General features: G+C 41.5%; 1 protein-coding gene across 3 annotated transcripts in view; it reads right to left on the bottom strand.

The window, feature by feature from the left end:
- Positions 1 to 27,172, bottom strand: part of cnih3 (cornichon family AMPA receptor auxiliary protein 3) — a 146,407-nt gene that overhangs the window by 14,183 nt on the left and 105,052 nt on the right. The window contains exons 4-6 of one of the 3 annotated variants that reach the window (XM_080881816.1): positions 22,804 to 22,916; positions 15,046 to 15,189; positions 14,372 to 14,427 (exon numbers count right to left, since the gene is read on the bottom strand). In XM_080881816.1, coding sequence (XP_080737942.1) covers positions 14,400 to 14,427; positions 15,046 to 15,189; positions 22,804 to 22,916 — 285 coding nt within the window. In that variant the 3' untranslated portion in view covers positions 14,372 to 14,399. Of the gene's footprint in view, positions 1 to 14,371; positions 14,428 to 15,045; positions 15,194 to 22,803; positions 22,917 to 27,172 lie in introns of all 3 variants that reach the window. The other 2 variants (XM_080881814.1, XM_080881815.1) reach the window with 2 other exon arrangements.

The following is a 27,172-nucleotide window of genomic DNA, read 5'->3' as shown; positions in this document are numbered from 1 at the left end:
TGTATTAGAAGGTAAGATTACACTAACTGAAGTTAAGCAGGCAATTGGAAGTCTTAGATTGGGCAAATCTCCAGGCAACGATGGATTTCCATCAGATTTTTATAAGGTGTTCGTGGGCGAATTAGCTCCAAGACTACTGTCGGTATATCAAGATGCGTTTCAAAGAGGGAGACTACCATTTAGTATGCGATCGGCAGTGATCACGTTATTACATAAAAAAGGGAAAGACCCACAGTATTGTGGGAATTATTGCCCAATTTCATTAATTAATGTGGACGAAAAAATTATTTCTAAGATACTAGCTTTTAGGCTTGAGAAAGTTCTTCCGTATTTGGTGCATAGGGATCAGGTCGGTTTTGTGAAAAACAGAAGTTCTGCAGATAATCTACGTAGGTTATTGCACATATTCTGGAAGAGCAGGACTAATTTAGACCCTGTCGTCGCGTTCTCCTTAGTTGCAGAGAAGGCCTTTGATAAAGTTGAATATCCCTTTCTGTTTTATACGTTGAAGAGATTCGGTTTTGGTCCCTTTTTTAGGCAGTGGATTCAGGTGGTATACACAGATCCAATGGCTACAGTTACTACCAATGGGATAATGTCACCCTCCTTTTCGTTAAGTCGGGGTACTAGACAAGATTCACCCTTATCACCTCTCATTTTCGCCCTGTTTTTGGAGCCTTTGGCTATTGCATTACGTGAATGTAAGAAAATTAGGGGGGTGGATATGGGTCAAGAAGAACATAAAACTTTTTTGTATGCAGATGACATTTTACTGATCTCAAGTAACCCAGAACAGGCCATTCCTGCAATTTCCTCAATTATTGATTCCTTTTCTGTAATCTCTGGCTACACCATAAATTGGTCTAAGTCGGAAGTTATGCCCATTTCTAAACTGTGTCCGCCAGTTATGAGGAGCTCATGGCATTTCAAGTGGATGCCCGAGGGTTTGACTTACTTAGGGATTAAACTGACCCCTGGTTTAGACAACATAATGCAAGTAAACATCTCCCCAGTGATTCAAAACATTCGTCCGCTGTTGCAGAATTGGGTTAAAATAAATCTGTCCCTTTTGGGCAGAATTAATTTGGTGAAGATGATTATTGCCCCTAAACTTCAGTACTTTCTTCACATGTTACATAATTTGCTAAAGCTTTATAATACATGTGTGGAGGGTTTTGTGTGGGCAGGCAAAAAGCCATCTTTTAATCGGTCCAAATTATATGCTGCTAAAGAGAGTGGCGGGTTGGCATTGTCCAAGATGGTCTGGTATCATTATGCTTTCTCCCTCTCCATCATGGGTTGCGATTGAGGAAAGTCTTGTGGCTCCTTCGTCTTTAGAGGCCTTCCTTACTCAGAAGGGAAGACCAGTACCGTTTAAAGATCCAGTATTGGCTTTCATGCAAGAGACCTGGTTTAGAGCTCACCAATATACCAACATTAGCCCTTATCTTACCGCTAGAGCCTCTATCTGGTATAATAAGAAAATATTAATTGGTAAGAAACCGGTCTGGTGGGAGGCTTGGGCTAGGACAGGTATCAATCAGGTGGGGGATTTATTTGGGCAGACTGGCATGAAATCGTTTGCAGAAATCAGACGAGAATTTAATCTGGATCCAAGGGAAATTTGGAGGTTTTTTCAAATAAGACACTGTATTAAAACCATTTTGAATAATAATCCAGACCCTCCATCTAGTATTCAGAAGATGTTTGCAGCCCCTGGCATTAATAGAATCAGGGCATCCAAATTCTATGGGATCTTCAGAGAGGCACACTCTCCCAATTTGGGGGGACTGAGGCAGTGTTGGGAGAAGGATCTGGGTATCCAGATTTTAGAGGACAGTTGGAAGACGCTGGTTTCATCATGGTATGTTTGCTCACCTGAAACACAGTCTCAACTTATCCAGTACAAGTTGCTTCACAGAAATCACTGTACTCCCAGTAAATTAGTCAGGCTGAAGCTTGTGGATAATGACACCTGTTGGAAATGTCAGGAGGAAGCTGGGACTCTAGTTCATATGTTGTACACATGTCGGAAAAATGATTATTTGTGGGACGGGATCATTAACTTGGTGAATGATATTTTTAAACTTAATCTTTCTAAATCTCCAGCTGTATGTGTCCTGGGCCTGCTACCTGACAATAATATCCTTTCAAAAAAACAGAGACTGTGGATGCGTCTGGCTTTCATAACAGGATGCAGGATAATACTGAGGCACTGGAAGTCATCCAGCCCCTGTTCTCTCAGGGAATGGACTGAACAAATGTCTAAGATGGCATCATATGAACGGGTTATATACAGAATTAAGGGGAGAGAAGATATTTTTGAGCAGGTCTGGGGTCCTTTTTTGTTGTACATCGACAATGTCTCCTAGATATTGTGATAAATGTTCTTTTGGGGGGGGGGGGGGGGGGGGTTTCATGTGTCGTTGGTATTTTTGTTGTCTTTTTTTTTTTTTACTTTGAAAGTCAGTAGAGGGAATAAATTGTCTAATGTCATCAGTGGTCAAGGTTATGTTTTGTTTTTAGGCACCCGGGTGTTTTGCCCCCATTGCTTTTGTTTTTGCTGATGTTTCCCAGGAGGCGGTATATTATTTTGTTTCTCCTGGTGTTGTTTGTTTTTTTTGTTTGTTTTTTTGTCTGTTTGTCTTAGTTATTGTTAGTCCTTATTTGTTGGTTGTTGTTAAGGAACGGACAGAGAACTGACAGTATGATTATTCTAGTTGTATATTTGTTAATGTTTCTGTCCATCCAAAATATGAATAAAAAAAAAGAAAAAAAAAAGAAAGAGAGAGCATATTTCTCCTGTGTCGGCTTCCCTTCATTGGCTCCCTGTTACATCCAGAATTGAATTCAAAATCCTGCTCCTCACATACAAGGTCTTAAATAATCAGGCCCCATCTTATCTTAAGAACCTTGTGGTATCATATCACCCTATTAGAGCACTTCGCTCTCGCAATGCAGGCCTACTTGTTGTTCCTAGAGTATTTAAAAGTAGAATGGGTTTGGGGAGCAGTGGAGAAAGTAGGGTCGCGGAAACAGGTACAAGCTGCACAGATCTGGTTTCAGGCTGTTTCACTTTCAATTCAACCTCATGAATTCTTTATGCAGACCATCACTATAGTTATATAACATTAGAGTTTACTCTTTGAATTTGTTAGTTTTAATCATTAAAACAAAGCTGAAGTGTGATTTCTGTTGCAAGGGCCATACTTTCAACGGGCCACATTGACCTTCCAGTCATCAGCTTTAGCGCTACAGTACTACAAGTATGTAGCAAGAGCTCTAAATGGAAAAAAAATGAAGCTTTATTTGATAAAATTCTCAGACATGAGGAGGAGAGGAGGTAAGTGACGGAAGTGACGGACAAGGTAAGCGACTCATGTTGTAACTGACGTCAGACGCCGGAGATTTTGGCGGAAAATTAAAGCAAATGGTAGTTTAGATTTGAACAAATTCATTTAAGCTTCAGCATTACCAAATACACTTATCAATTGTCTTATAACTAACACTATTTGTCTAAATAATCTCCAACACCCTGGAGAACAACGGGGAGAGTTTAGAGACTCTCCAAGATTATATTGATCAGTGCTTTCAGGATCTCGTGATGAAGAAGACCCCGTGTGCAGCTTCCCCGGCCAAACCTGAGACGCCGTCGTCGAAAAGACAACGCCCGGCAGATTCCCCCGGCTCAACATCGCCAGCCGGCAAAGATATTGCCGACATATTGGAGTCAATCGACAAGCGATTGTCCAGTTTCGACGCAAGGCTGTCCTTGGTGGAGATTCTTCACCGAGAATTTAAATGCTTGCGAGAATCCCTGGAGTACAGCCAGCAGCAGGTGGAAACGCTTGCTGCTGAAAATGCCACGCTAAGGGAGTCGGTGAAATGTCTCACAGATAATGTTACCCAGCTCAATAGAGAAAATAAAAAAATAAAAGAAACAGTTATCGATCTACAAGCTCGTAGCATGCGTGATAATCTTGTATTTTCTGGTATTCCAGAAGCCGCTGGAGAGGACGCGGAGACCATGGTAAAAAGCTTCATCAAAACCCACCTGAAGCTGCCGGAGGACACTGTGAAGAACATCGTCTTCGATCGGGTACATCGCCTCGGCCCCATTCGGGCTACGGCCGGGAGACCACGTCCTATCGTGGCCAAATTCGGCCACTTCAAACAAAAGCAACACGTGAAAAGCCGCGGCAGGGAATTAAAAGGAACGGACTTCAGCGTGAACGACCAGTTCCCCAAAGAGATCTTGGAACGACGCAGGGTCCTCTTCCCAATCCGACGCTGCTTCATCCAGAAGGGCCTCTTCCCAATCTGACGCTGCTTCATCCAGAAGGGCTCCCGCGCTGTCATCGCTGTGGGACCGGCTGTACGTGGACGGACAGCTCCACCGAGACCCCAACATCACTCCGTGGCTGTATTAACCTCACACCAGATAAGAATCAGCTACACCATTTCCCTATCCACACACACTAACTTGCATTAACATCTGTTTAACTTACCAGTATCAAATCGCATCTTAAAGTGTGATTTCATAGCAGAATCAACACCGTCACTCTCCGTCAGTGATTTAATTGGAATGTTTACTTTTTGTTTTGTTTTTTTTCTTCTTGTTTTTTTTTCTCCTCTCCCCCCCCCCTCTTGGTTTTATGCTGCTCACCCCTGTCCTTGGTTTCTTTCTTTATTCCTTTCACTGCCTCGATCACCTGCTTCGACACTCATCCACAAACATCCTTTATTTCGACACATACGCACCATGCGCTCAACGGCAGCACATTTACATCAGTCAGACAGCGCACACAGTCGTTTAGGATACACACACTTAAGCCAAGCCTACTCATATTAGTAACTATGCATACACAAAGTCAGACCCACGGAGCATCTCGCCACACATTTTTTCTCTCTCTCCTTCTCTTTATTTATGAACAAGTGACGTATTCTCTCCACCTGGCTAAGCGACGCACACAGCATACATCCCTAGTTATACACAAACATCTATGGGTACACTGAGGTTCATTACATGGAATATAAATGGAGCTGGCTCCAGAGTAAAGAGGTTAAAAATATTTAACCAACTCAAAAAACTACAGGCAGATGTTGTCCTTTTACAAGAGACCCACAGACCTCTTAGAGGTTCGAATGAACTTAAAACACCTGAGTTTCCTAATGTGTTCTCAGCTTGTTATAATTCTAGACAAAGGGGAGTAGCAATTTTAATACATAAAAATATTAATTTCACAGTACTCGATACAGTTATAGATCCAGAGGGCAGATTCTTAATCATTAAACTATCTATACTTGATAAAAAGCTATGTATTGCAAGTGTATATGGTCCAAATGTTGATGATCCCTCATTCTTTCACGGTTTTTTCAGTGCACTCTCTGAACACTTAGATGGCACACTTGTTCTTGGAGGCGACCTCAACCTTGGACTAAATGAAGACATGGATAGGCTCAATACAGCGGGAACTCAGCGTAATTGGCAGTCCACAAATATAATCAAACAGTATATGAGCGACTTTGGTCTTTGCGATGCATGGCGCTCCCTTCACCCCACCAGTAAGGAATATACTTTTTTCTCACATGTCCATCACTCCTACTCTCGTCTGGATTATTTTTTGGTCAGCAGCTCACTGCTGAACGACATTTCAGACACTGAGATTCATCCTATAGTTGTCAGCGATCATGGTCCTGTATCTTTAACGCTAATGCACAAGAATAATACTACGCCAAGAAAAAACTGGAGATTTAATATATCACTACTTAAAGATGAAGACTTTATTAAATATTTTAAAAAAGAGTGGACTTCATATTTGGACTATAATGACACTCCCGAAACATCAGCTTCTGTTCTATGGGAAGCAGGGAAAGCTGTGATGAGAGGTAAAATAATTTCTTTCTCATCACATAAAAAGAAAAAAGAAAACAAAAATATTCAGGAATTAGAAAAAAACATCAAATCACTAGAAGAAGCCTACGCGTCCCACCAAGATCAGGAAACATTGAACAAAATACGCAAAACAAAACTAGAATTAAATGAGATAATTGATAAAAAAACAAAATTCTTAGTACAAAGACTACGCCTACAAAATTATGAACATGGTAATAAATCCGGTCAATTTCTAGCAAACCAGCTAAAAATAAATAGAGAAAAAACAACTATATGTGCTGTTCAAGATTCATCTGGGAACACAATATATGATCCGATACAAATAAACAACATTTTCAGGGATTTCTATAAAACGTTGTATTCACCACAAATAAACCCATCTAAAAAAGAAATTGACCAGTTTTTGGACAACATAACTCTTCCAAAATTATTGGACACTCAAGCAATGGCACTGGATTCACCACTGACACCAGGTGAACTCCAAGAAGCCCTGATAGATAAGTATGCCCAATAATAAGGCTCCAGGTCCAGACGGCTTTCCTGCAGAATTCTACAAAGAATTCTGGTCGATTCTAGCACCAGTTTTCTACAGAACGTTGGTGGAAATTAAAGAAAAGGGCAGACTTCCATCAAATATGAATTCTGCAAACATTAATCTCCTGCTAAAACCAGGCAAAGACCCTGTATATCCCTCAAGCTATCGTCCAATATCCCTTATAAACGTAGACCTTAAAATAATCTGCAAAGCTCTCTCAAAGAGACTGGAGAAAATAACCCCCCTCTTAATTCATCCTGACCAAACTGGTTTCATAAAAGGTAGGCACTCATCAACAAATACACGTAGATTACTTAATTTGATAGACTACTCATACAGTAAAAACCTAGAAACTACAATATTCTCTTTAGACGCAGAAAAAGCATTCGACAGAGTTAACTGGAAATTTCTATTTGCAACTTTACACAAATTTGGTTTTGGATCCTCTTTCATAAACTGGTTAAAAATATTATATAATTCCCCAACAGCTTGTGTTAGAACAAATGACCAGACATCCTCCAGCTTCTGTCTCTTGAGGGGCACCAGGCAGGGATGCCCACTCTCCCCTTCACTGTTTGCAATTTTTATTGAACCACTAGCAGCAGCAATTAGACAGAATTCAGTAATTAAGGGCATAAAATGCAAGAACGTGGAACATAAAATCAGCCTTTATGCGGATGATGTGTTACTCTTTCTCCAAAATTCACAAACCAATATCTCTGGGGTGATTGAATTGATAAACTCTTTTGCAAGAATATCAGATTACTCAATTAACTGGTCAAAATCTACAGTTCTACCGATTAATTGCTCCCTCCATAATTCCTCTTCTACACCACTGCAATCAGGAAATATAAAATATTTAGGTATTAATGTTTCTCCCAAGCTTGCAGATCTAACTAAATTAAACCATATCCCACTTTTAAAGAAGGTAGAAGATGATCTGGCTAGATGGAAATGTCTACCCATATCACTCATGGGAAGGGTTGCCGCTATAAAAATGATGGTCTTACCAAAAATAAATTATTTATTCTCAATGATCCCAACTAAACCGCCACAAGATTGGTTCAGATCTCTAGATTCATGTATGTCCAAATTCCTTTGGAAAAATAAACCCCCACGTATAAGCTTAAAAACACTACAAAAGACCAAGGATAAAGGAGGACTAGAACTGCCTAACTTTCAGCACTACTTCTTAGCCAACAGGCTTCAGTTTATCTCAGGATGGCTAAAACATACCCTCTTAGATGAACCTTGGCTAGATGTAGAACAAGCACTTTGCAATAATCTAGAGATCTCAGACCTACCATTTATCAGCTCAAACATCCAACGACATGAATGCTTTAAAAGCATCAACATCAGTGCTTCTCTGACAGCATGGTGGGAGTTTCTAAAATTGACAGCGTCTTCATTAATCCCATGCAAACGTACACCTATCTGGAACAACCCTGACATATTACAAAACAATAATATGATAAACTTTTCAGATTGGAGTGGTAAAGGAATCAAATATTTAGAACATATACTAGAAGGAACAGAATTTATTTCATTTGACGGACTAGTTACACAATATGGGATCAACAAGAAAAGATTTTTAGAATATCAACAAATTAAATCCATAGTAAAAAAGAAATTTAAACCGGGTCAAGTTGAACTACAAACACCACCAAGTGTGGTTCAATTTCTTACTCTTAAAACCCCCAAATTACTATCCAAAATATACAGAATGCTTTCTAAAACAGATGAATCAATATCACTTCCTATTGCAATTGAGGCAGAGGCAGCCAGAAGGGGACAGAGGGGGGGAGGGGGGGTAGCCTCCTCTGCACCCTGGTGACATACCCCTACTCCAAGGTCCTGCATGTGTGGGTGGTTGTGGTGGAGCGGGAAGAGGGAGGCAGCTGGAGATGGGGAGGGAAGGAAGGGAGCAATTTCCTAATGTTGTAAACCTGCTCAACATTTGGCAATAAACCCCATTCTGATTCTGATTCTGATTCTGAAAATGGGAAGCGGATTTATCAGTTAACTTAGACCTAAACTTTTGGTCTCAGATTTGCTTAAAAACCTTTAATCTAATTAGAAATCCCAGTCTTCAATTAATTCAATACAAAATATTACATAGAGTGCACTATACAGGTCATCGGATGTTCAAGATGGGCTTTACGTCTACCAACAACTGCTCACACTGCCAAACCAATTCACCGGACAATTATATCCACGCTCTTTGGTTCTGTCCACCAGTTCAGAAGTTTTGGCGCGAGATATGTGAAGACTTATCGAAGTGTCTGAAATGTAACATTCCAACTTCCCCCTTAGTGTGTTTGTTGGGCAGCTTAGATAATGTCACTTCAGAAAACAATATCGCCCATATGGTTTTCACTGCCCTATGCATAGCCAAGAAAACAGTCCTCATGAACTGGAAAAATAAAAATAATCTTAATTCTAACCAATATAGAAATTATCTATTAGATTACATTAGTCTTGATACAGCCTCTGCCACCACATCAGATCAATTGCTCTGGGCTCCTTTGATCAGCTCCATCACCTAGTGGGGGTGGGGGGTCATAGTCTGGTCCCGCCTTCACTGTTGTGATTGGTGTGGGGGTAGGGACATGCTTAGGGCGTCGGGGGGTTCCCCGGAGGCATCTTCCTTGGGGGGCTCAACCCGGGGTAGCGGTCATGTCCCGTTAGGGGCTCTGTTGGCTCTCAGGTGACTGTTTCCTCGCGGCTGCGTACAGCGGGGCTAGGGGAGGGTCTGTGCTGACGGACGTGGGTTACTGACCTGGTAGCCTGGCTGCCCCTGGGTGGGTCCGGGATGGGCGTGAGGTTCTGGGGGCGCTCCGTCTCTGGGCTGGGACCTGGACCGGGCCTCGGGGGCTTGGGTCCTGGTTGGTGTGTTGCCGGGGTTGTGGGCGGGTGGGTGCATGGGGGCCCAGCCCTGGAGCGGGGTGCCGCCGGTGCATCGAGCCACCTGGGGGGCTCTTCAACTGGTGGGGGAGATTGTCACATCTTGCAGGAGCTTTCCTCTCTTCAGGAGCTCCCTCTGCAGGAGGGGGAGATACAGGAGAGGTGGAGGAAGATCTCAGCCTGGGTGTTTATTGTCTTATGTAGTCTGGAAGATGAGTGGATGGTGGGGTGGGTGCAGTTTTCTCTGTGGTGGGGTTGGGAGGACTGTCCCGGGCTCTGTGGGGCCGGGAGGCGCTGCTGCGCTGGGCCCCGGTCTGGATGGGCCTGGGCCCCCTTTCCCTGGCGGGTCGCGGAGTATGGGGTGCCTACTGGGGTCAGCGGGGGAGCTGGCCCCAGGGAAGGGTCACTTGCCCCTCCCTTCCTTCCCTCCCCATCTCCAGCTGCCTCCCTCTTCCCGCTCCACCACAACCACCCACACATGCAGGACCTTGGAGTAGGGGTATGTCACCAGGGTGCAGAGGAGGCTACCCCCCCCCCCCCCGTCCCCTTCTGGCTGCCTCTGCCTCAATTTTATCCCGCAACTTAGACATTCACATTACTCACACTCTCATTACACATACATATAGGATCTTGGGGGTGGGCACGATACACGGAGTCCAAAGTACCATCAGGGTGTACACCCCACCCCTGGCATCGTTGCCCACCTCTCAATTTTAAATACACGTAGACATTGAGGGCTAGCAGGAGGGACCATGCGCTTACCTGCTGCTCTCTGGCAGGTAGCTCCAACCCCTCCTGGGTTTTAAATGCACCTTAGAACACACATGCATCAACACTACAATGAGCGGGTGGAGGGAGGTTTGGAGTCTTCTCTCACCCCCATTCTCTGCGACCTGCTGGAGCGGGGGGGCTAGGAGGAGGAGTTGGCCGTCCGACTGCGGTCTGGAGTGTGGGGCCTTCCTGCTGCTGCAGAGTCGGGGCGGTCTGCCTCCCCCCACCGTAGGGAAAAGGGTAACACCACCTGGGTCTGGGTGCAGTTCCCCCCTCCAGGGGCAAGGGCACCTAGACCCGGTTTGTAGAGTACGCTTGGGGAGTGTGATCGTGTGTACAACGTCTCTTTATGTCTGTCTCCACGTTGGTTGAGTGTGGAGTAAGTGCATATGAGAGCATGAGGGTGGAAATGGATGTTTGTATCTGTGTGTGCCTGTATGTCTGTGTCTATATATCAGGTTGGGTGTCAGGCGCCACCTCTCTGGGGACATCTCAGGCCCTCCAAGGTATGGAGGCCTATCTCCCCCTACCACCACTTCCCCTGCCAGTGGCGGTCCCCCTCGGACATCGGTGCATTGGTGGTTCTTTGTGTCCGGGGGTGGGCGTCCAGGTACACACCGGCTCACTCCTTGGCGGCCGCTTATCGGGGCCTGGAGCCTGGGGCTCGCTCGGGCCACTTCGGAGGTGGGGTGCCCCCAGGTCACTCAGGCGCGGCTGGCTGCCGGCGGAGCTCACGGGCGCGTCACTGCAACTCCCCCTGGCTTCTGCTCCGCGGCTGCTGGGTGAGCCCTCATCTGGGACTCTCCTCAGCTCTTTCTGGGACAGTGGCGCAGCTGCCCCTCTGTTGGTCTTCCTTGGTCTCTTGTGTTCTGGGGGCCTCTGGATGTCTGGAGTTTTGATCTCCTCCATACCTGCTTCATGCCCTGAAGGACGGGACTGTGGCCCCCCCACACCCTCTAGCAGATTATTACATGAAGGAACCTTTTAAAAAACAAAAAACAAGCGCGTCCATGCTCACAGGTGTACACACGGGTGATCACACCCACAAACTACACCCTTTTTGGCTCCTACCTCAAAGCACACTGTGTTCTGTTGATCTTATGTGCTGCACAATAATGTTTAATATTTAGTATTTACTGTCATATTCCCATATATCATTGTGATGTTGTTTATTCTATTACTCTTGTTCTCTTCTGCTTGTTTTCTTTTTTCTTTCTCAGCAGGTGACCCAGGTGATTGATATATGCATTTTTTTTCCTCTGCCCGTTCTGTTGGTTTTTGTCTTTTGCCCTTCTCCCCCGTCCCTCTTCTCAGCTGTTTCTCTTTCCCTCTTTCTTTCTCCCCTTCTTTCCCCCAGTCAAGTCTGTCCCGTATTCAGTAAGTGAAAATAAAATAAACAATAAAAGGTGAATCAAATGGACCATTACGGCAAGGCTGGGATGGTCAATTTGGTAAAGTAAATCCGTTGGGCATCTTTCTTTGCCTTTAGACAACAATTCTGATGGCAAAAGAGCCAAACGGGACAGGCAAAAAAAAAAAAAAAAAAAAAAAAAAGTAGAATGGGTTTGGGGAGCAGTGGAGAAAGTAGGGTCGCGGAAACAGGTACAAGCTGCACAGATCTGGTTTCAGGCTGTTTCACTTTCAATTCAACCTCATGAATTCTTTATGCAGACCATCACTATAGTTATATAACATTAGAGTTTACTCTTTGAATTTGTTATTTTTAATCATTAAAACAAAGCTGAAGTGTGATTTCTGTTGCAAGGGCCATCCTTTCAACGGGCCACATTGACCTTCCAGTCATCAGCTTTAGCGCTACAGTACTACAAGTATGTAGCAAGAGCTCTAAATGGAAAAAAAATGAAGCTTTATTTGATAAAATTCAAACCTCACATAACAAGAAAAAAATTGCAAGATCAAAATAATATTATTGATGTTCTCATTATTGATGTCAGTTCAAGTTAATCCCCTGCTTAGTTTAAGACAGTGTTTCAACATGAGTTTTGCACTTTTTAGTTCATATTTGTGAAAATTTCTCAAGATTATGTATAGGCCTTGCAAATCCCAGCAAGACAATGGTAAACACAATACTGGGTCTATTACAACAGAAGAGTCGGTTGCTGAACTAGCCTGCCTACAATCTAGGTTGTCAACCAGTTGAAAACATTTGGGGTATCATGATGTGAAAAATACAACAAAGAAGACACAGGGCTGTTGAGCAGCTAGAATATGATATTGGACCAGAATGAGACAAGATTCTTCACCCAAAAGTCCAGCAGTCTTCTCAGTTGCCAGATATTTATGGCATTTGTTTAAAAGGAGAGTATGTCCTTTTTTTCTGGTAATTTTGAGATTCATAAGTCATAATGAGGAGATAAAACCTTCCTTGGATGGTTTTGTGTGTTGAAATCCTATTTTAAGTGGAAAAAATAAATTTTGTAACATTGTATAAGTCCTGCTTATAGAGTGTTACATGCCACTGTTAAGGCTGTTGACCAGTTAACACCAGCCCTTCTTTTTTGTAACTACAAAAGGGCTGAAAAAAGTCTCCGTTTCAGAATTGCTACTCATCTAATTGACAATGAATTTATGTTACACGCACTCACCTTGTAGGCATGAAGATGTGGAAACTTTATTAGCCTCAAGAATCCGTTGTTGTACTGGGGACTTAAACAAATTAATGTAATAGTTTCGTGAGGTTTTATTCTTTTGGTTGACGCATAATTTGTGCAATTTGATTTCTAATAAGCCAGTGCCATTCAAAATATAGTAACAGATTTCTCCCTCATACATTCCCTCTTAGGCTAGCCATTGGGAAAGGGGTAGCATTTTACCCAAATGCAACCGGATTGAACCTACTCAAATTTGGCTTGCTTTGCTTTCAGCAGAACTTCCTGATGCTGTAACAAACAAACTGTTTAATCCTTGGACCCTTGATCAAGAGTGTAGAAACAGGGAGGATCATAAAGGTCAGCAAGTCGCTACAGAAATCACACAAAAAATCTTGGGCGGAAAAGAGGCAAGGACAAATTCTCTTCAATATGTCTTTGGCTTTAGATTTGAAAGTGAATCCACCATCACCTTGTATTGTAGAATACCTGCTGCTGCTGCAGATCAGTCCAATATGAGCTAGAACAGGACAGGATGAAGTGAGATGAAAAAGCAAGATGATTAAACTTTAAGATGAACACTGTCTTTATAACAATAGGCACCTAATTCAGTTATTTTAAAAATGATGATACATTTTTGATAGCCAACCAATTTTGCTATAAATGTTTGTCCCTATACTGTAATATTATTTAATAAAGACAACCTCTGTTGGTTGAACCTTCCACACAAGTTACTCCATCTACTGACTGATGTAGGCTCTGGTATGAAAATGAATGGGATACATGTGAGCGTAACACATTAGCTCTTTTTCTTTTTCATGCCAGGAGGGAATGCATTACAATCCAACTGCCTTTGTGATCTTGGATATATTTTAAAACTGAAAAAATTTTGAGATTAGCTTTTTCTTATTGGATATAACTAGGTTCATGCCATGTGTCCTGCATTAGGGCAGGAAGGGCAAGAAGTGATATTTAATAATTTCTCCCAAATTAAGCCTGCATTGGCAAAATGCTGCACACGTCCTTAATCCAATTAATCACATGCCTGTGGTATACATTTACCCATTGGTCATGTATTGAAACTTTAAATAGACTGTGTTTAAATAGCTCAATGTGTTTGGAAATTTAAGGACAATAAGTATCGCCTCATATCTCTAAAATATGTTGAGTAATTGCAGCCATTCTCAAAAACAAACATCAGGATTTTGTGCGAGAGTCTAAGTTCAACACTCTCATGATGTTGCTTTTCTACCTGTGTGGTATTGCTGAGATAAACATTGCTGTTAGCAAAGTATTTATACCCCAAGCAGATACATAAATGGCATTTTTCAACAGGATGAGGACCTTACTGCAATGTTAAGTTGCGACATTATCACACACATACAAGAGCAGCTCCATGTTAAAGTTGCAATCCTTCTTTAGTTGTCATCGAAAACCGTCTTCTGAGTTCTATAACTAGAACTGGAAAAATTTATGTAGTCTGGTCAAAATCATCAAATCCATATAACCACAACAGCCATTCACAGTCCAACATATCAAGATTGAGAAAAGGGCAAATACTGGGGTGGTCATATGGTCAAGATTTCTTCTCAACAATGCTGTTCTGCCTCAATATACTACCATAGAATGAAATATCAAAAAATATAAGGATTGTACCTTTAAGTGTTTCCACTGATAAGACCTATTAGAGGGATATTTCCAGGTTCCACACACTGCAGCACCCACATGACACATGGAACAAGAATCCGTGGTTAATAATAACAGCATCGTTAGACATGAACAAGAAAATTGATTTTAGCAGTAACATCAGGACATGGCAGACAAATTATACAACAATAGACATGTGAATATATCATCAATATTATCAATTATCTTGTTGCACACAAACAACATTTGAACCAGTATGTAGTAGTTTTACCCATCAGCTACACACAGCATTATTGTGGTGCTTGTCAGTGAAGTAAAGAATCAAATTCTCTTAACATCACATGCATTAGCAGTATTACTAGCCTGACATGGCAAACTGGACTTCACAAAGTCATATGAGTACAGGGAGTTGCATGTGATTGCTGGAGAAATGGTTACTTTATTCAGTGATTTGCACTCACATTGCTTCATCAGTTGGGAAATCAAACCAATGTTACATGACCTGCTGATGTTTAGTCTGGGCGGAAGTCAAACACCTCATCAACTGATCCTTTTCTCCCCAAGCTTTTTTAAAAAGTAGCTTCAGTTCAGTTTTACTGCTTATTTATGTGTTGTAATTAGATTAATGCAATCTATTTACATGTAATCCAATTATCTCCCCATACCACCTGCCCTGTGCTCACCAGTAGAGATAGTAGAAGAAGGAAAGGACGAAGAAGGACAGCTTGCACCAGGCCTCCTTCAGGCAGAACTTGAGTGTGTCGCCATTCATCACGGACGCTGGGTCGTACAGCAGCTCCTTAGTGTCCGTTGGGGAATGGAAGTACCTACCACAGAGGGCAAAGACCACACCACGGGTAGTTGACCCATTCCAGACCACGTGAGAAGGGGTGGGACATGTGGGAGAGATGATGGGTGGAAGTGGAGGAGAAGACAGCATGGAAAAAGATGGCATGATGAGTTTTGAGGTACACCATCATGCAGAAGACGTGGGTGAAATTGCAGTTGAATATGTTGATGGAAACAAATCTTTTGATAAACCTTTCCCCTTCATAGTGATTGCTCATGGTTTAACAATTAATTCTAGCTATGAAAAACCTGTCAAGCGTTTGGAATTTATCTGCCCTATTAGCAGCAAATGATACATTCTAGCTTGCTCACAACCTTTAAAAATCAAGGCATTTATCAAAAGGTACCTAAAAGATTAGAAACTAGTCGAGCATGATGGGTCAGAGTTATTTACTGGTCGCATTTTTTCTCTTTTTAATGCTGGAGTTAAATAATAAGATCCTCAAAGTAAAACACATTTATAAATGAGTTTATACAGCTAGCATCCAAAGTTTTTTGAAGAAAACATTAAGAGAATTTTAACAAATGTGCAAATTATCTACTGAGGAAGTCAAAACCACTACTGCTTCAAAAGTCATGTATTTTGCCATTTGGTAATTTTTAAACGGCCTCAGAGTGAGCATTTCCAGTGTGATTCATATAGAAATAAAAGATGATTTTTTTTTATAGATATGGCAGAGCTGATACATGATAGTCCAGCACCTAATAATTCAATAAAGAATGCTAACTAGTGTTAATGCTAATAAGCTAGCTAGAAAACAATGATCTGCTATGACGTGATAGTTAACAACATTGACGAAAGCTTAAACGGATGTTCCTAATCACTCTACGCTGGGAAGAAATCTGACCTTGATTTACTATCTGTTATTAATAGTGTTACATTTTTACATATTATTGTAGGAAAGCAGTGCTAGCTGTGAAAGGGAGGCAAGGTTTAGCAGCTACTTGACTCTGGAAATATCCCAGGAAATTTGACTTATCTTGCAGGAATTCCCATTTTCAACAAATGAGCAAAATATGACATCATATTTGAATAGATATCCAAATATATTTTCACCCAGGTCTGTTATGCACTTCTAAAAGTATCAGGGCTGGGGTTTTTCAACTCAGTTACTGTAGCTCATTAAGCTAACAACAAATTCAATAGCAGTAGATTAAATATATGGCAGCACGGTGGCACGGTGGTTAGCACTGTTGCCGCACAGCAAGAAGGTCCTGAGTTCAATTCCAACATCAGGCCGGGGTCTTTCTGTGTGGAGTTTGCATGTTCTCCCCGTGTTTGCGTGGGTTCCCTCCGGGTACTCCGGCTTCCTCCCACCGTCCAAAGACATGCAGCTTGTGGGGATAGGTTAATTGGATAATCCAAATTGTCACTAGGTGTGAATGTGCGAATGAATGTGAGTGCGAATGGTTGTCTGTCCCTGTGTGTTAGCCCTGCGACAGACTGGCGACCTGTCCAGGGTGTACCCCGCCTCTCGCCCTATGACAGCTGGGATAGGCTTCAGCGCCCCCCGCGACCCTGAAAAGGATAAGCGGAAGCGAATGGATGGATGGATACATAGGTTGGTTTAAGATAGATTAAATATATAAACTTTAATATGAATTTTCCACTAATTTTTCCTTTCTTCAACTGAGACCTACTGACTGATTCACAAAATAAAGAGAAAATTCAACCCAACATCTACACATCCCAATGCTGTGCTTTTAACATAACCAATACTTGTGAACACTAACAGTTCTCTTCCTTAAAGCTATGTACAAAGAAGATGTGCAGTGTAATCAGAACACAAAACTTAGTGTGATAGGGGAATTGTAAGATGTTTCCTGGAGCTTTCCAGTGAGACCTACTTCAGGATGGCTGTTCAAATTATGACATGGAAAAAATATTCTATACAGGAAACGAGACACGAGTAAGGAATTGCTGCCTGTTGCTTTAAGGGAGAGCTATTACTGATGCACATTGTCGATGGGGTAATTTTCCCTTAAACGACACCAGAACTGATATAAATGCACAGCAATCTGTAACATGGAGTGCTGTGTAACAATGCACCAGACCAGTTGCAATAAGAGAGTTGGCTTCAGGTTATTTTTCTGTCTCCTGCTGTGTTTTGCAGGATTTAATGGGAAATGAAGTCCAACCAGGAAGCTGCCATCATTATGTGGCTCAAGAGTTGGGAGTTCGCCTTGTAATCGGAAGGTTGCCAGTTCGAGCCCTGGCTTGGACAGTCTCGGTCGTTGTGTCCTTGGGCAAGACACTTCAGCCTTTGTCTACTGGTGGTGGTCAGAGGGCCCGGTGGCGCCAGTGTCCAGCAGCCTCGTCTCTGTCAGTGCGCCCCAGGGTGGCTGTGGCTACAATGTAGCTTGCCATCACCTGTGTGTGAATGGGTGGATGACTGGATGTGTAAAGCGCTTTGGGGTCCTTAGGGACTAGAAAAGCGCTATACAAATACAGGCCATTTACCATTTAACTGGTATTTCTGCTTCGAACCAAAGCTAACAGATGGCTTATGTTCATACTTTATGGTAATCCATGTATATTTGCCATTTACAGCTCTGAGATGGTTGTACATTTAGGTGTCAAAAATGAATTACATTGTAAATTCACATATTTACATATGTTTGCTGATATGTCATGCATATATGAAATATTCAACAATGCATTTGAAAATGAGCACCACACAAGGGTTCAGTAATGTCCCAACTATACATTACTGAGGATGAGGTGAACATGTCTGGGTAATCATTAAGAGTCTACTAAATAGCTAATTTACATACTAAAAATATCATTAATAATTGAATAATAAATGGAAGTCCCTCGAGTAAAGGTGACAGATGAGACATGAAAACATTTGAGACACACTTCTTCCTTTATGCTAGACATAGAGATGTTTGGTGTTAATAATTTTGTTCACACATAACAAACAGCACTCTCTCGCTTGCTCTCTAACTCACACACACAGACACACTCTTTGGGAAGGATTCAGCTGGCAAGCAAAGAATTTTAACAACAACACTACAGTGGCCAGGCTGTCTTGGAATTCCCTCTACAACTCCCTACATTGATATTATTGCATGCTAAACTAGTTTTTAAATAATCAAGAAAATATCCCTCACGAATGGACAAGTTGTCAGTTACATCACTGCAGGCTGTATGTAATTACGGTTGCTCTACCGAGGCCTTAATGTTCCTTGTAGCATATGTAGATCTACTTTTGTACTGTGACTTTAACATCCAAAGGATAATTTGAAAAGTAGACAGGCAGTCCTACAGATTATTTCAACTAAGTTACAAGAATTCTGACATTTGAAGATTATTTGTTACAAAATTAAACCTTCTCCAGTTATTTCTTTTCTCTCTACAGACTCAGTCCAAGATCCTAGCTAAATACTTTACGCTTTCTGGGGGTTAAATTGCAAATGTTGAAAATTTGTAATTCTCCAACCACGTGACTAGAATAAGATCCAAGATTTTAGAATTTAGATAGACTAATTAGGTTTTGTGAGAATCTCAAAAGAAACTTGAAACTACCTGACATGAAAGTTAACCATGACATGGTTAACTGTCATGGTCCTGGGCCATGTGGGCCCAGTATCCTTAGTTCTTTGTATTTTTGTATTTCGTTCCTTATTTAGGCCATGTCTTCTGAGTTGCCCTGTTGTGTTGTTCCCTAAGTGTTTTCCCTTCATGGCTCTCTCCCCCCTGTGTGCCCTCTATGTATTGATGAGCCCTCGTCTCCCTTTGTGGTTGTTTCATGTTTCCCCAGCCCGTTATGTCTGTGTTTTCCCCGTGCTCTCTCTCCTCCTGTCAGAACCTCTGTGCCTCTACATGTCATGTTCAGTTCACCCCGCCCTGTCTCGTTATGATTATCAGTGTCACCTGTGTTCCCCGTGTGTGCCCACTTTCCTCGTTTACCCTCTGTGTATTTCTGTCTGAGTCTCCCTCTGTTCGGCGTCGTGTTCTCCCTCATGTTGTGTGTGTTCCTCCCTGTGTTTCTTGGCGAGCTTTGTATTTAGTTTTCCCAGTTTAGTTTTGTATTTCCTACGTTCTGCCGTGCCAGCATTAAAGCTGTGTTTAAGTTTATCCCCGTGTCTGTGAGTCTGCATCTTGGGTCCTTCTCCTGCCTGCCACACAACGAACCATGACAGTTAACTGTTCCAAGCCATCTTTAAGTATTGGTAAATAGCTTACTATCAGCTGTTTTTATGAGAAATCTCATTACAGTAGTTATTAATACATTCACTCCCCCATCCACAGCCTACTGTCCTCTCGCCATCCCTCACTCTCCTCTGAATCACCCTGTCAATAATTGATCTTTCACCCATCACTCACTCACTTTCTCTGTTCTACTTCCTGCCAATCCCTACTTTCTCCCCATCTTCCTTTCCCTGTCTACTCATCTTTCAGCTCACACATCAGTAGCTGGTGGGCATCTGCAAACTCTGCAGTTAATGAGATAGCAAAATGTTTTCTCTTCTTTCCTCCTTTCTTCTGTAACGTCAACCAGCTGAGCACACGAGCTTGAACCAATGATGCTGCCAGCAGTCCATTTCTATCCCACTAACCAGCGGGAGGACCAGCAACAAAAATGACAACAGATAAGAGGGAGCAGCAAAGGAAACATGAAAATCACTGAGTGGTGACTCATCTTTTAGACTCTGCATTTAAGAGTCTTGAAAAGCAAAGAAAAATGTACTTGCAACAAATATGGATTTGCTTATACAAAACCGATGTCCTCAAAAATATGGTCAATTATGCTTAGGCAATATCATGGTATCACGGTATAACATGATTTTTCATTTCTGACTATTAAACTCTGTTCAGGTGATGAAGTGAGGGTTCTGAAGTGTGCTGCAAAAAGCAGTATTTAACCATGGACTAAAATAGAAAGAAAATAGAAAATCTGAACGTAGCAAGCATTATGTTATCCACTAATTTGTGAAGTCCCATACTAGCCATCTCTAAAAATTTGTGACGGTCACTAGCCAATCAGCATACCTTGGTTTACCCTCTTTTCTTACACTCACAATTACCCTTAAAAATCATGCTGTTTTATCAATGACTTAAACTAGCAACTGAGTCGATAAAATCATCAGGAGAGTGTTTAATGTGGTCCAAGAAAAAGGGAGCACAAAGCCGTTTTTTGGCCACAAATCTCAGGCCAGAAATAGCCCCAGTGCAAGTTGGAGGTCATTGCTCAACGAAACCAACATAACCATCTCATCGATAAAGCACAGATATGACCACTGTGATTACTGAACCAGACTCCTTTCACTCATTTTCTGTGTTTAGAAGTTCCATACACAGAAATTATGAATAGAATTAGTGACAGAGAGCAGTCCAATTTCCAGCAGTCCAACTTATTGCTGGCAATACAGCTATAGCTCTGGCCATGGTTGAACAGGGATCGGCTAGCCTGTAGCCATACTCCTGTGACTCCCTCAGGACACCATGGGGGACACAGTTTTATGCATTCTCCACAAAACACATATAAACTGGTTAGGCAAACTCCCAAGCACCCTGAAATATCCTACACAGGATTAAGAACTGGTGCAGTGTTTAATGACCAGCATGCATTGTTCTTCCAGAATTGCTGGTTCAACTAACAGATGGACTCTCCTCACCTGTACCCTAGCATAGACTTTCCCAGTCAAGCTGAGAAGTATGATACACTTAAAGTTGAAACATGCTCTCCAATCCCCCTTCTTGAAGAGGGGAACCACCACCTCAGTCTGCCAATCCAGAGGCACCATCCACACAGTGTTGCAGAGGGGTGTCCGCCCTGACAGTTCACAACATCCAGAGCCTTGGGAAACTCAGGGTTAATCTCATTCACCTTGGGAGTTCATCCACCAAGGAGTTGATTAACTGCATCAGTGACTTCACCTCCAGTGAAGGGTGAATCAGCTTCTTCGTCTCCACACTCTGCTTCCACTACGAAGGAGTGCCAGCGGGATTGAAGAGATGCTCAAGTATTTCTTCAATCATTTGACTATGTTCTTGAGGTTGAGGTTAGCAGAGTCCCATTCCTACTGTATACAGTGTGGATAGGGAGCTCCTTCCCCTTCCCTGAGCTAGTGCCTAACTGGAGTTTTTGCCTTGAGCTGCACTCTGGAATCACATAAGTTGCCATGCTCAACAGGACCACTTCTCCAGCTTGACAGCTCTCTTCACCTCCAGTATCCACCATCTGGAGATTACAGCCAAAACATGGAGCATAACATACAGCCTCAAGTCACCTCTGCAATAGAGGTGCTGAAGATGGTCCATTCAGACTCAACGTACCAAGCTTCTGTCAGAATGCTTTCAAAGTTCTATCAGAGGTGGGAGTTGAAGATCCTGCAGACCGGGGCCAGCACATCCTCACTATTCACATCTGGATGTGTCAGTCCTGTCCAGTATTCTCCCCTGCAGCTGACACCTCTGCTCCTCTCTTCACTCACGTGTCTAGAACATACACGTGAAGATCTGATAATACAATTACAAACTCGATCATTAACCTTAAGCTTAGGTTCTCCTGGTGCCACGTGCACTTATGAATACTCTTATTTTTGAATGTGGCGTTCATTATAGACAAACTGTGATTACCACAAAAGTCAAACAACAGAACACGATTTGGTTTCAGATCATTGTTAACTGTTTGACTGTTGTTTAAGATTTTTGGGGTATGGGGTTGTGGTTCAAGGTAGTTTTAACTGTGTGGTCAAGGCCACATCTACTTGCTATCATTCCTTACCATAATAATAAGAGGTAAGTTTACTTTTAATTTTTCTTGGATAAATGTATTCGTAATGTGAATTTGCATGGCATTTATTCGGCTCTGGTAGGATGAACTGGCGCTCTGTACTGAGCTGTTAATAAGCAGTCAGGTTTTGAAAACCCTGTATATGTATTTTTTTAATATCCCTGGTGACCATTAAAGCAAAGTTATAGATTTTATGACATTCGTTAGATAGGAGATTTAAAACTGCCCAAACGCTTCACAAAGACATCTACAGAGAAGTACTTTGAGTACATCCAGACAGAAAAAAGGGTTGTAGAATTAAAGTGGTAAACTATAAGACTTCTTCTTAAGCAATGGTTGAAAATTGTGCATTAACATAAAAGAGGTTTATAGCATTAAGTAGCATTTTTATTCATGTTGTATTGCCACTATTGCGCAATACAATTATCATTTATTTAGTTCTCTTTAAAGGCTCGGTATAAGTAGTTTACAGAGAAATTTTGCTCAAATGACAGAAAAAGTACATCTGTTGGTTACTGTTTCCATCTCAGGATTTATACATATATTGTGCAGTAGTAAGTATTTATAACAGCAGGATAAGGGATTCACTTCAAATAGTGCTGAAATAAAACATTAATGTCTGGCTACATACTGTATATTGTATATGTTAGGTGAAAAATTCATTGCTTGAGTCTCTTGCTAACAGATTTTCTTATAAATAAAATAAAATATCTGAATGATAAGCCTCATCTTTTAATGCAAATGTCTTTGGGTCAAAACAACCTTAGCCAATAAGATGCCATCTGAAAAATCAGGGCAAAGTGTACACATTCACACAGATACACACGGGACGATGGATTGGATAGTTACCTCCACGTGTTGTAGAAGAGCAGGGGAATGTTGAGGCCCACAGTCAGCCACTCCTGAGCACACAGGAACATGATGCAGAACAACACATGGATGGAGTACTCTGGCAGCACCAGCTACAGGACAGAGAGAAATAGGAGAAAAATCGATTGCTAAAGTTAAAGACCTTTTCAGCAGGCTTATGTCTCCTTGTTGCATTATTTGGCACCATTGTTATCAGATATTGGGTGAGTGGCATTTGCTTTAAGACAAGGACTGAGTGATAGTCCAGAACTATATCTAATTAAACACAATGGCAGTTGGTGAGCAGATGCCACATTATCATTTTAATTCCCAACAGTGCAGGAAAACACTTCATTGTTAGCATTTAAACCCTAACCCAACATATATTTACCCATTAAAAATCTGCTTATATGCAATTCCCCCAATTCATAATACGGAGAGCTTTGCGTCATAATGGTTATTTCATAGTGATGGCAGAGCTTCGTTGTTATTGTTATTGTCATAATTGTTAAATATTGAAATACATATAAATTTCCTTTTAAATATTAACATGTCAAAGTATCTTTATTTATCCTTTGCTTTTTGTGGTTCAGTTACTTAAGTTACTTTAGGTCAAACTAAACAGATATATATTTGCCTGCCAAAGGAGTTGGCGTGCAATCAGCATGGCTAAAATTGCTTGTCATGCAAATCCCTGTGAACACCTGAATACCCAGTATTTTTGTCCACTGAAATCAGTGGCAGCTTTTTACCACTTTACGAAATATAATTCACAAAGAAAGCCACTTCACTTTTCATGTATATTTAACAGCATACAGGGCGATGAATTCAAAACCGCCTGGCCTTGAACATTGCTCAGTACGCTGCCATAAAGAGGCAGTGTTCAGGATGCATTATTCAGACTGCTACACGTTTCCTAATAAAGGAGAAACACATTTCCATTGAATAGCTCTTTAAGTGCAGGAGACCAGAAATATGCTGCTAAGACAAAACCTAAATATATTGATTCGAGTTCACACATTGGGAAGGGATGCTCCACACAACGCACAACGCACATGCCAATGCAGCATTCATGTTGTACATTGACAACAACACAGACACACACACGCTCCGCTCCCACCTGGGATAACAACATATTAAAATACAAAGAGTGACACTGAGCTGAACAGCAGCCCTCTTGTTCAAATCCTTAATTCATGTTGGTTGACAGCACAGATGACAGTATAAACACAATCCATCAGCGCAGAAGACACGCAGGAAAACTAAGCACTTAAAACTTTTTTCCTGTTCTCTCAATGTTTAAAAGGATTTTAATGTACCTAAAGGCCTTGTTTAATGGTGTGACACTGGTCGCAAAATTGTAAAACAAGAGTAAACTCAGACGAACAAATGTATAAAATATATTATGTGTAATTCTGAATACTCTCAAAGGTATTTAAATGTTTTTTTGTGCGTACAAATGTGTAAATATCTGGGCAAACAGGAATTTGACCACAAGAGGAAAACTACAGGTAACATCAGGAGGGCGTTCTACATGCTGGAAGATTTGTTTGGGATCAAACTTAAGAAAGAGCTCTCTTTCTGGAGAAGGTTGGCAACTAAGTATAAAACTCAGATTTTTCTACTGGGGGAATCCCACTAGAAACCAGTAGCCATGATAGTGTGAACAAGTCTTTTCTTTGGTCTGTTTGTTTTTAATTTCTTTTTCTTACTAGAACACCCTGTTGGCTGCTAAAGTGGCGACATTCTTAAAAAACTGCACAAAAATTGTTTCAGGTGACAACACACATTTAGTTGACCTTCTAACGTCTACAGCTGAAAAAAAAAAACAGCAACCAGGCACTGCAGCATCTGTTTACATTCTTACAAATGGGCATTCAGACAAACAAAAGAGTTAAATCAAATGGTCTGATCACAAACTACTTCGTCAAGGTCAGCTGAGGAGTCAGCTATATTTGTATGAACAGCTGTTTAGGAATTTGTCATCCTAATAAACTACTATTTTTTTTATTGTGTGCTGTCACATCCAACTTGGTGACCACATAGTATAGTGGTTTACCCATTTGCATTACAAATAAAAGGTAGTTGGTTCAATTCCAACCAGAGACAGAAATCCCCTCTGGGCCAATGTCAGAAAGGGAAGCAATGACAACTCTGTAGAGCTTCCTGCTGTGATGGTAGCTTCTGCTTTTTCACAATCATAAGTGCATAGAGCTTACTACTGAGATTGCCATTACTGCAACCACATACATGAATCTGTTACAGATTTATAATTTATTTCATGGCTCAGAATGGAAATGCAGAAAAATAACGAGAAATGCAAATAGCGATAATTATTAAACCCATTATAAAGTGTTGGCAACTCTGCTGTGATTAATTTGAATTCAGTGAATGTGTTCACAATACAGAAAGAGTTTGTTTGTATGCCTCAGTGAGGATTATGAACTACACACTGACCCATATCACAGAGGGAGTTTTTCCTTCCCTGTGTCGCCGAAGTGCTTGCTCACTCTCTGTATATATATTATTGTAGGGTCTACCATACAATATAAAGTGCCTGGAGGCGACTGAGGTTGTGATTCATTGCTGTTTAAATAAAACTGAATTGAATTGAAAAAAAAAAAAATCAAGACTATTGCCACCATTTTTGTGTTCGCTATGCACTCAAGGGTTGAGTTTTGTTTAGAATTAGGGTTCAGATATAGAGTTGTGATGGTTAACATTAGGGTACGCTTGAGAACACATTATTCATCAGCCATCGGATGTCTTCACATACACATATAAAAAAAATGTGTGTGTTGGAGCATATGCAATCAAATTACATGCTAATGGGTATCAAACTATATCTTTATGAAGCTCTGTGTGTCTGTGTATGTGTTGACTGAAAACCCATCTGGGACTGCCTGGCAGGGACTGGAGATCTGTTTCTCTAGCTGTGGAGCCCAGGGGCCACCCTTACAACCATCTGATCCATTGTTTGTCAGTCTTCACATGGGGCTCTAGATTTTACCCCCATGTGAACACTTTGTAGAGCTTCCTCCACACCGAGCAGAGAGCACTCATGACATTTGTACTATGACACTTAATGGATACACAAATGCACGAACATGTTTATTGCTGTGACTAAAATATAACAGGCACAAGTTGAAGATGCAATATGTGACATTACCATTGGTAGGAAACAACACCCCTGTAACACATGTCCAACCAAGCATCCGTCTCCAGGGCTGAAACATGAAGCCATTGTGGAGCTGCCAAGGATTGCACTTCTTCTGATTGCCACTTGAAGTTGTCACCAATAGTGAGTCAGTCACCATGGATTCCCATTTCGAAATGTTTACAGCAGGGGTCCCCAATCCCAGTCCGCAAGGGCCGGTGTCCCTGCAGGTTTTAGATGTGTGCTTGATCCATCACAGCTGATGTAAATGGCTAAATGACCTCTTGAAGTTCTCCAGAGGCCTGGTAATGAACTAATCATGTGATTCAGGCGTGTTGACCCAGGGTGAGATCTAAAACCTGCAGGGACACCGGCCCTTGTGGACTGGGATTGGGGACCCCTGGTTTACAGCATAAAAAAAGCACGTTTGTAGTCTTGTTTAGCCTGGATATTGGAAGTGTTGCCTTTCATGTCAACTATATGTTGTATGTTGATTGATTTTTTTCTTGTATTACTGGAGTTCAGTGTGTAGACACTTTGTTTCACAGGTGTCCTTAAACAGGAAACTGTAGCTGCTAGCTGTTTGCTAGGCCTCACCTTCCACTAACTGGAGCTGCTAACCTGTCCAATACATTTGTGCTGCAGTGTGCAAGAATGCTATCGTAGTATTTGCACAGTTCCTATTAAGCAACGATTTAGCAAGTGTTTGTTGACAGTGCACTGCAACTGTACAGTTTATGAATGATTGCACTAGCAAGCTTCTTAGTCAAGCTCCCTAGAGTTCACTGATAAATCCGCCCACTGTTACTAATAAGGCTGCTTCTAGCGCCAAAAAACCCTAACAGAAAATGTCAAGGTTCAAAATGCTTAGCCATCATGATGCCACCCACTGGTTTCGAAGTTTGTTTTCTATATATACATATACATACATAGAATATCTATGTATATGCAAAGCTACTGCATTGGATTGAATTAGTATGTCAAGAATTCATCATAATTTGCTGCAGCATTTACATCATATTTAGAAAGTTTAAAAACAGCTTTATAGAGTTGCATCAGAAATTACACTCCTTGAAGTTACCACTCAGCTAAACCTCCCCCAGAATGTATAATTATAAACTGTGTGATTTTCATTTCTCAGTTATCCTTAGCTCCAGTATCCCTCACATACTTGTAAAAACATAGGATGAGGATGATCTAAATTAACTCAGA

Source organism: Rhamphochromis sp. 'chilingali' (assembly GCF_963969265.1).
Source record: "Rhamphochromis sp. 'chilingali' genome assembly, chromosome: 5".
Lineage (NCBI taxonomy): Eukaryota > Metazoa > Chordata > Actinopteri > Cichliformes > Cichlidae > Rhamphochromis > Rhamphochromis sp. 'chilingali'.
Note: the sequence above shows the minus strand (reverse complement) of the source record. Positions and strands in the feature narration are given on the sequence as shown.